The sequence below is a fragment of the Dipodomys ordii genome, unplaced genomic scaffold (genome assembly GCF_000151885.1).
Source record: "Dipodomys ordii isolate 6190 unplaced genomic scaffold, Dord_2.0 Scaffold214, whole genome shotgun sequence".
In the NCBI taxonomy this organism is placed as follows: domain Eukaryota; kingdom Metazoa; phylum Chordata; class Mammalia; order Rodentia; family Heteromyidae; genus Dipodomys; species Dipodomys ordii.
In genome coordinates, this window is record NW_012267430.1 from 1,399,329 (window position 1) to 1,409,784 (window position 10,456).

Genomic DNA, 10,456 nt, shown 5'->3' on the forward strand with positions numbered 1-10,456 from the left:
CTAGCACTGGCAAAAAAAAAAAAAAAGTGGCTTACTACTGTAATCCTAGGGTGAGATCTGGGGATCTCAGTTCAAAGCCAGCCCAGGCAAGAAAGTAAGACTCTTTCCCCCAACTGACCAGCAGAAAACCAGAAGTGGTGCTATGGCTCAAAGTGGCAAAGCATTAGTGTTGAGCAAAAGAACTCAGGGACAGTGCCCAGATCCTGAGTTCAAGCCCTACAGCTGATAAAAATAAACATTTTGAAAATGATCACACAAACATAAACCTGAGTCGCTTTCACAGCTTTAAAAAATGGGTAGAGGGCTGGGAAGGTGGCTCAGTGGTAGAGTGCTTGCCTAGCATGCATGAGGCCCTAGGTTTGATTCCTTAGCACCAGCACCACATAAACAGAAAAGGCCGGAAATGTGGCTGAAGTGGTAGAGCATTAGCCTTGAACTGAAGAGCTCAGGGACAGTGCCCCATGACCGACAAAAAAACCCAAAAAGTCGAAAAATGGGGCTAGGTATGGTGGTCACACCTGTAATCCTAGCTACTCAGGAAGCTGAGATCTGAGAATCAAGGTTCAAAGCCAGCTTGGGCAAGAAAGTCTGAGATTCTTATCTCCAATAAACCACTCAGAAAACCAGATGTGGCACTGTGGCTCAAGTGGTAGAGCACTAGCCTTTTGCTGAAGAGCTGAGGGACAGCGCCCAGGTTCCTCAGTACCACCATAAATGGAAAAAGCCGAAGTGGCACTATGGCCTAAGTGGTAGAATGCAAAAGAAACTCAGGGACAGTGCCTAGGCCCTGAGTTCAAGCATGCGGACAGGCCAAAAAAAAAAAAAAAAGGTAGAAACTGGAGAACTGTAAAAACACATTGTTCATTGATAGCAGTTCATTGATAACAGTTTTAATCCTGTTGTAAGACAGACACTGGTGCATTATTTTGCTTAGTGTTTCTTCATCTGCAATGGAATGAGCACTTGTACAGTAGAGGGGAGAGTATGGCAGCCTATGTGCAGGGCACTGTGGATAACGAGGATGACCTTTGCCCTTTGTAGTCCTTGTCTGATTTAAAACAGGAGCCAGTACACTCAATCTTCATCCTTCATGGGGCGGTTCAGAGATGTGAAAACATCAGAGTTAAACACATGTTCATTTTCTTTGCTTTGGCACAAGTAGCAAGGAAAAGAAGCAGATTCAGCTGACAGAAAGCAGCACAAAGATGGAAAGAAAGGCTGGAGATCCATTCATTTATTCATGTAACAAGACAGGATCAATGTCAATGGAAGATTACCACCAGAAAAACAATGTTACAAAATTTAAAAGCTGAATTGAAAGTGTTTTGAAGTACTGAGAACTTTCAAAGTTACTAAAGTCACTTGCTAATTTAAGACATTAATTTTCTTATGTGGTTAGAAGACTAAGTGAAACATACAGAATTCCAAGGAATTGGATTAGGGTTTGGGAACCTAATAGCTATACTTTGGGGTAATTTATTTAACCTTCCCTAAGCTTCAGGCTTTGCTTTCATCAAATTTAAATTAGGGATAACACAAATGGCATCTTCTTTGTAAAGTTGTTACAATGTTGAGTTTTGCAGCTCAGTGCCCAGTATTGTGGACATGTAGATGGTCTATACACTACCCATATATGTCAATACACTATCTATGTACTTCCTAAATTACACATGTACTTGAAGGTCACTCAGGTGACTTTTCAAGCTTTGTAACAAAAGCTGTTTTACTGTCAAGTTATAGAACTAGTTTTGATAAGCTATCCTATCCAAAACAAGAATTCTATATATGAGCCGGGCACTGGTGGCTCACACCTGTAATCCTAGCTACTCAGGAGGCTGAGATCTGAGGATCTCGGTTCAAAGCCAGCCCGGGCAGGAGAGACCGTGAAACTCCTATCTCCAATAAACCACCAGGAAACCGGAAGTGGCGCTGTAGCTCAAGTGGTAGAGCGCTCGCCTTGAGCTGAAGAGCTGAGGGACAGCACCCAGGCCCAGAGTTCAAGCCCCACGACCAACCAAAAAAAAAAAAAAAGAATTCTCTATATGAAATCCCTCCTAAATCCCTTCTACTTCAGCCTATTTCTGCATAGTGAAGTCCTGGTCTCCAGTCCTGTCCCACCAAGGCACTCTAAGGCCCCCAAAAGCCTTGAATTATTACAAGAACAGGATAGTAAGCAAAAGCTGTGAATTAGAAGTCACTGCATGAGCAGAATCCACAGGTAGAGTCCCATGTCTAGAATAGCATAAAAATCAACCCTCTCTTAATGAGCAATACTATTCAATCTCTGCCTTCCTGAGACAAAGGAGTGGTACATGCTTCATTGATCGAGCTGGAGAGCTGGCTCCTGAGTTGCCACACATGTATGGTTAAATATGACAGAGTACTTGAGTACTACCTTTACTGACTTGTTATGGTCTTCCTCATTTGACTTATCTTGCAACTAAGTAAGTAATTGAAACAGCTTTTTCCAATAAAGTCATTTCCATTTTGTAAAAAAAATGCAAACTTGAATGTTTAATCCATTAAGTTTTAAAATCTTCGTAAGTTTAATATTGGTATCTTATGTTTACATGTCAGTTCACACAATTTGCATCTACACTTTTAGGTTTGTTCGATCATGATACTTCTGATAAGGATCGTCAGCATACCAGTTTCTTCTTTTCCAGAAAGACGTTGTCATTTTATCTAAGAGTTTACTCTGGGTTTTATTGCAGAACACTATTTCTCTCAAGCGTTTTTTTCTTGCACTTGTCTTCTTCCATAATTTTTTCTTATAACCAGCCTGTGAGATATTAGAAGACATGTAAAACATTATGAAGGAAACAGCAGATTATATTAGTAACTCATGGTTTATGGGACCAATGGGAAAGGAAAACCAGATTTCTATTAAAGCTGGGATGTTTTTCATCCCAGTTGGCAGAAAATGTATGTGTAGTTTGAAAAAAAAGTACTAGTAAATAATTTAATATTTTGGAAGAAGATTAAATTGACAAGCCTACTGTCTTTTCCCAACTTTAATCCCAGCATTAATGCAAGAGGATCAAAAGTTTTGAGGCCAGCTGGGCGCCTCGCTGGCTCTTGCCTATAATCCTAGCTACTCAGGAGGCTGAGATCTGCTGGATCTGAGGGTCATGGTTCAAAGCCCACCCAGGCAGGGAAGTCCATGAGACTCTTATCTCCAGTTATCTACCAGAAAACAGGAAGTGACAACGTAGCTTAAGTGATAGAGCACTTGCCTTGAGCTGAAGAGCTCAGGGACAGCACCCAGCCTGAGTTCAAGCCCCACAACCGACTCCCCCTCCCCCCCCGCAATAAAAAGTTGGAAGCCAGTCTTGACCTACTTAAGACCCTGAGTCAAAAAACAGAAACAGGGCTGGGAAGGTAGCTCAGTGGTAGAGCGCTTGTCTTGCATGCATGAGGCCCTGGGTTCAATTCCTCAGCACCACATAAGCAAAAAAGCCGAAGTGGCACTGTGACTCAAGTGGTAGAGTGCTAGCCTTGAGCTGAAGAGCTGAGGGACAGCGCCCAGGCCCAGACCCAAAAAAACAAACAAAAAAAACACACCAAAATCACAACCGGTTATTTGGGAGAATAACTTGATCCCATGAATTTAAGACTACTCTAGGCAACCGGAAGGGAGGGAGGGAGGGAAAGGAAGGGAAGGGAAGGGAAGGAGGGGAGGGAGGGAGGGAAGGGAAGGGAGAAAGGACGAAGAGGGAAGGGAGAAAGGAAGAGAGGGAAGGAGGAAAGAAAGAAAGATAGTTGGAGATGTAGCTCATTAGTAGAATACTTGCCTAGAATGTATAAGGCTCTGGGTTGAATCCCCCAGAACCTGGTGGACAGGGTAGCTAAATAAACCTGTGTGGTTGATGAAGAACAAGATAATGACCTATAACACCTAACTTTTTATGCATTATCTTACTTCTTTAGCAATCTTCAACAACATACTATTTTTATGCTTGGGGCTTCAACTCAAGGCCTGGGCAATGTTCCTGAGCTATTTTGCTCAAGGCTAACATTCTATTACTTGAGTTCTACTTCTGGTTTTCGGGTGGTTAACTGGAGATGAGTCTCACAGACTTTCCTGCCCAGGCTGGCTTTAAACTGCCATCCTCAGATCTCAGCCTCCTGAATAGCTAAGATTATAGGCATGAGCCACTGGAACCCAGCTGATACGTTCAGATTTTATACATTACTATAAGCAACCTAGAGTTTGGGGTTTTGTTTTGTTTTCTTGAAGTACTGGTGTTTGCTTGTTTTACTGGTGCTCTATCACTTGAGTCATGCCTGCCTCCTCTAGATTGGCTTTCTGCTGATTAATTAGAAATGGAGTTTCTGCCTTAGTTGGCCTTTAAGCATGATCCTCTCAATCTCAGCCTCCAAAGTAGCTATTAACTACCAGTGCCTGGCTCCTCTTCCATAATTAACTACCAGTGCCTGGCTCCTCTTCCATAATTAAATTTTTTTTTTTTGGTTGGTATCTTTCATGAAGGAACTTCTTTTTTTTTCTTTTTCTTTCCTTGTTTTTTTTTTGGGGGGGGATGTCAGTCATGGGGCTTGAACTCTGGGCCTGGGTGTTGTCCCTCAGCTCTTCAGCTCAAGGCTAAGGCTATACTAGTTGAACCACAGCACCACTTCCAGTTGTCTTGTGGCTTATTGGAGAAAAGAGACTCAAGGACATTCCTGTCTGGGCTGGCTTTGAACTGTGATCCTCAGATCTCAGCCTCCTGAGTAGCTAGGATTACAGGTGTGAGCCTCTGGTGCCCAACTGATTAGGAATTTCTTTCCTTCCCCTTTAAAAAATTTTTTACTGTGCAGGGCACTGGTGGCTCACGCCTGTAATCCTAGCTACTCAGGAGGCTGAGATCTGAGGATCGCAGTTCAAAGCCAGCCCGGGCAGGAGAGACCATGAGACTCCTATCTCCAATAAAACCACCAGAAAAAAAAACCAGGAGAGACCATGAGACTCCTATCTCCAATAAAACCACCAGAAAAAAAAACCAGAAGTGGCGCTGTAGCTCAAGTGGCAGAGCGTTCACCTTGAGCTGAAGAGCTGAGGGACAGTGCCCAGGCCCAGAGTTCAAGACCCACAACCGACCAAAAAAAAAAATTTTTTTTACTGGGAGCTGGGGCACCCAGTGACTCATGCCCGTTATCCTAGCTACTCAGAAGACTGAGATCCAAGGATCATGGTTCAAAGCTAGCCTGGGCAAGAAAGTCCTTAAGACTTTTTTTTTGGGGGGTGGGGCAGGTCTGGTCATGGGGTCTGAACTCTGGGCCTGGGCGCTGTCCCTCAGCCTTCAGCTCAAGGCTAGCGCTCTACCGCTTGAGCCACAGCGCCACTTCCAGCTTTTTTCTTTTTTGCTTATGTGGTGCTGAGGAATCGAACCCAGGGTCTCAGGCATGCAAGGCAAGCGCTCTACCACTGAGACACCTTCCCAGCCGTCCTTAAGACTCTTATCTCCAATTAACCACAAGAAAACAGAAAGTGGTGCTGTGGCTCAAGTGGTAGAGCACTAGCCTTGAGAGGAAGAGCTAAGGGACAATGCCCAGGCTCAGAGTTCAAGCCCCATGACCAACAACAAAAAAAATTTACTGGGCTGGGAATATGGCTTAGTGATAAGAGTGCTTGCCTAGCATGCATGAAGCTCTAGGTTATATTTCTCAGTACCACATAAACAGAAAAAGTTGAAAGTGATGCTGTGTGGCTCAAGTGGTAGAGTGCTAGCCTTGAGCAAAAAGAAGCTCAGGGACAGTGCCCAGGCCCTGAGTTCAAGCCCCAGGACTGGCAAAAAAAAAAAATGTATATACATTTTTTACTAGCCAGGTGCTGATGGCTCATACCTGTAATCCTAACTATTCAGGAGGCTGAGATCTGAGGATTGTGGTTCAAAGCCAGCCCGGGTAGGAAAGTCTGTGAGAATTTTATCTCTAATTAACAACCAGAAAACTGGAAGCAGTACTGTGGCTCAAAATAGTACTGCACTAGCCTTGAACACAAAAGCTCAGGGACAGCACTCAGCTCTGAGTTTAAGCCCTACAACTGACTGAAAAAATTTTTTTACCAGCATAAATTGTACCGAAGTTTCATTTTGGTATTTATACACAAACAAGCATATAATGTTTGATTAAATGCACTTTATATATGTTTTTGTAGCCTTCATCTCATCTCCCACCTCCTTTTTTTTAAAAATCAGTTTTTAGTTGGCATTTTCATTCATATACTAATGTAATTTAGAATTAATTTTGATGAAGCAGGCCATTCTGTGAATGCCATGCTGAGTTGGGGCAAAGTATTATGATCAGTTCCTTAATAATAACACAGGGCTACAGATCTAATGGAAAGGAAGGCAAAAAGTACCCACTACTTTTTATCCAGGGCCAGACAGGGACCTGGACTTAAAACTGGTATGATAACAAAAGGAAAGAAATGTTTCTTATGGTTCAAACACAGAACTCAACTATTTGAACTTCAGCTACTTATACATTATATGAGCTATGACTGAGTAGGAAACTCATTACCATGTCTTTATGGAGAAATGAACTAAGAGTTCCAATCAACCTGTTCTATAGTGAAGACATTACCTTTTTTTTTTTTTGGGGGGGGGGTGGAAGGTCTGGTCCTGGGGCCTGAACTCTGAGCCTGAGCGCTCTTCAGCTCAAGGCTAGTGCTCTACCACTTGAGCCACAGCGCCACTTCCGGCTTTTTTTCTTTTTGGTTATATGGTGCTGAGGAATTGAACCCAGGGCCTCATGCATGCAAGGCAAGCGCTGTACCACTGAGCCACCTTCCCAGCCCTGCCATTTTGATTAATACATCTTTTAAACTAATGTTTACATTTTATTCACATGGATTCAGAGATGACCGTCAGCTGGTATACTTAAGGCACAGAACTATGAAAGCTACTGCTAAGATGAGCGAAGACAAGCCACAAATAGACTCAATGAACTCTGCAACATCTTAAATCTTCTACTCTCCCTCTTTTTCAACCAGAAAACAGTGTAAAGACTCACCTTTCTCCTTAGCCAAAGGCCAGAATGAAGTCGAAGAAACCGATAGATAACGGCTTTTACAGTTTTTCTTTTGCCTTTTTGTGTACTGCAGTATGTAACGTTTCTGACTGGCATCTTCAGGACACTGGGAACCAAAGGGGCCACTCTAAAATAAAATTTAGAAATGTAACTCAGCAATCACACTATCTAAAACACTACAATTCATTGTGTTTAGATCCAGTGTTTAAATGCTGCTTCACTGGCATGTAGCTTTTAATACATATTACTTCAAATGACTCATGATACATCTAAGAATAGCAAATATCTCAGGCTGGGGGCATGGCTCAAGTGCAGAGGGCCTGGTGAGGCAAGTGCAAAGCCCTGAGTTCAAACCCGTGACAAAAAGAAAAGAAAAAAGAAAAAAAGATAAAGTAACTATCCAGTCCCCTGGGAATGTAATGCAGTGTAATGCAGAGCATGTGCTTAGCATATACAAAACATCAGCACCCAAATTAAAACCCTCCACTTCAACCCATGAAAGAATCTATCCTATTATATTATGTGAAGGGGCTTCATTATTAATTACCTGATTTCTTACCTATTTGCCCAACACATTATAAATTCCTTGAGGGCCAGGTGCCTATGACTCACTCCTGTAATCCTAGCTACTCAAGAGGATGAGATCTCAGGATCATGGTTCAATAGCCCAGGCAGGAAAATCCACAAGACATTTTTTTGCTGTTGGTGGTGGTCATGGGGCTTGAACTCTGGGCTTGGGCGCTGTCCCTCAGCTCTTCAGCTCAAAGTGAGCGCGCTCTACCACTTGAGCTACAGCACCACTTCCGGTTTTCTGGTGGTTTATTGGAGATAGTAGTCTCACGGTCTTTCCTGCCCTGGCTGGCTTTGAACCATGATCCTCAGATCTCAGCCTCCTGAGTAGCTAGGATTACAGGCTGAGCCACCAGTGCCCAGCTCACAAGACTCTTATCTCCAATTAACCAATAAAAAAGTCAGAAGTGGAGGTGTTGCTCAAATGATTAGAGTACTATCCTTGAGCAAAAAAGCTTAGGGACACAGCCAGGTTCTGAGTTTAAGCCTGGGACCAGCACAGAAAACTTCTTGAGGATTTCCATGTATTTATCTTTGTGTCCTTTCTGCCAAGTACAACGCCAGACACCCAGAGATGTTTAACTATTTACTGACTTCATGAAAACTACCCACTTTCCAGTCTTGTTTATTCACCTCCACTTTCCCATCTTAGCACATATACAACACTGTAAGTGAGCATGGTGATACAGTGTACTTGCCTAGCTTGCACAAGGCCTTGGGTTCAGTGCCCAGCACTGCAAAAGAGGGGAGGTGTGCTCTATCTGTTACTTCTTGTAGCAGGCACCTAGGTATGTTCATATCCATCATACTCTCCTACTCAGGCAAATTCTGCATAATAAACTGTAGGTAGGCAAAAAATATCATGGTAGGCAAAGAATAACGTCTTTCAGGCAGTACATTCATTCATTCATTCCAGAACCTTATGCCTTAGGCAAGCATTCTACTGCCACACTCCCATCCCAGGCATGAAGATTTCAGAAATTCTATCTATGTACCATGTTTACCTATTAAAGACTGTTGCAGTATGCCCATATGTTAGGTTTCTGACAGATGTGACAAGTTGGGAAGCAGAAGAAACAACTGGTGTCTGAATATGACTGAAATGCCTGGGGAACAGTATAGAATTAAGACAGACATTCTTGACACAGTTTCCGTAGGTTGAAGACACCAAAGTATTCAGGGGCCGTAAGATTCCTGTAGAGAGAAGTGTATATACTTAATATGAGTCTCTAAAATATGTACCCAATATTTAAAATTAAATAATGTATCAAAACGTGTAATATGTAATAAAAGGTCCCGAGCATCAGATTCACCCATGGAAGTTTTGTTTTTTAAACCAACTTTATAGAGTTATGACTTACATATATTTGCCCATTTTATGTATTCAAGGAATTGTTGAAAATTTGTGGAATTCTACCTAGGTGCTGGTGACTCAAGCCTATAATCCAAGCTACCCAGGAAGCTGAGATCTGAGGATCCCAGTTCAAAGCTATCCTGGGAACAAATGTCCAAGAGTCTAATCTCCAATTAACGAGCAAAAAAAAAAACACAACAAAACCCCCCAAAACCAGAAGTGAGGTGTTGGCTGGAATAACAACATCTTTGATGAAGAAAGTTGAGTGCAAGCCTCAGTGCAAGCACAAGAAATAAAAAACAATTAAGAAAGATTCTACAACCATCACCACCATAATTCAGTTTGGCATACCCTAGATCTATGTACTGTATATATGGGATTAATTTCCACCCTCAAGATCTTACTTTTTCTTGGGTCTGGTCATGGGGCCTGGGCGCTGTCCCTCAGCTCTTCAGCTCAAGGCTAGCACTCTACCACTTGAGCCACAGTGCCACTTCTGGCTTTTTTCTTTTTGCTTATGTGGTGCTGAGGAATCGAACCCAGGGCCTCATGCATGCAAGGCAAGCGCTCTACCACTGAGCCACCTTCCCAGCCCCAAGATCTTACACTTTATTCTAGCCTCTCCTCCTCCCATCTTATACTCTAGAGACAGAACTCCCACATTCAGTGCAACTGGCATTCAGAAACAGAAATGTATTTCAGAGGGATAAACAACTTTAGCAAAAGGCCTGGGGCTGAAATAAACATAAGAAGGGGAGTCTGGCCCAAACTTTAAGCCAAGGTTGCTGCTCCTCCTTGCCTGACCATATTACAGACTGCTTCGGACAAGTAGTGGGAAGTAAGGCAGGGTGGCTGGAAGGCAGACTGCAGAAAGCAATGTGGATTAGATGTAGTCCTCTTTATCAATCCTTCTCATGAGGCCACTATGCAAACTGGAATTCCATACAGAGCTCTGTCCTAGACATACTTTGAGACCATGTTAATATAATGCTAAAGTAGTGCCACAAGATGATGAAAATGTCCTAAGACTAAAATGTGATGGTTGCACAACTTGCTAAACTTACTGAAAATTGTCAAGTTGAACACATAAAATGACTAATTTTGTAGCATGTAAGTTCTATCTAAATAGTTTTAAACCAGGCGCCAGTGACTCATGCCTGTTATCCAAGCTGCTCAGGAGGCTAAGATCTGAAGCTCATGGTTTGAAGCTAGGCTGGGCAGAAAAGCCCCCCAAAAAGCTGGAAGTAGAGCTGTGGCTCAAGTGGTAGAACACTAGCATTGAGCAAAACAGCTCAAGACCCAGACCCTGAGGTTCAAGATCCAGGACCAGCACCAACAAAACAAAAACAAAAAAAAAAAGGGCTGAGCACATGATGGCTCACACCTATAATACTACATACTCTGGAGGCTGAGATCTGAGGATTGAGGTTCAAAGCCAGCCCAGGCAGGAAAAGTCCGTGAGACTCTTTTTTTTTTGTTTGTTTGTTTTTTGGGTCCGGC

At 42.8% G+C, this 10,456-nt stretch overlaps 1 protein-coding gene across 1 annotated transcript in view; it reads right to left on the reverse strand.

Moving 5' to 3' along the window:
• Window positions 1-2,518: 2,518 nt before the first annotated feature.
• The window catches only part of Mrpl35 (mitochondrial ribosomal protein L35), a 12,301-nt gene continuing 4,363 nt past the window's right edge, over window positions 2,519-10,456 (reverse strand). The window contains exons 2-4 of the mRNA XM_013035511.1: window positions 8,607-8,796; window positions 7,015-7,159; window positions 2,519-2,782 (exon numbers count right to left, since the gene is read on the reverse strand). Coding sequence (XP_012890965.1) covers window positions 2,594-2,782; window positions 7,015-7,159; window positions 8,607-8,796 — 524 coding nt within the window. The 3' untranslated portion in view covers window positions 2,519-2,593. The remainder of the gene's footprint in view (window positions 2,783-7,014; window positions 7,160-8,606; window positions 8,797-10,456) is intronic.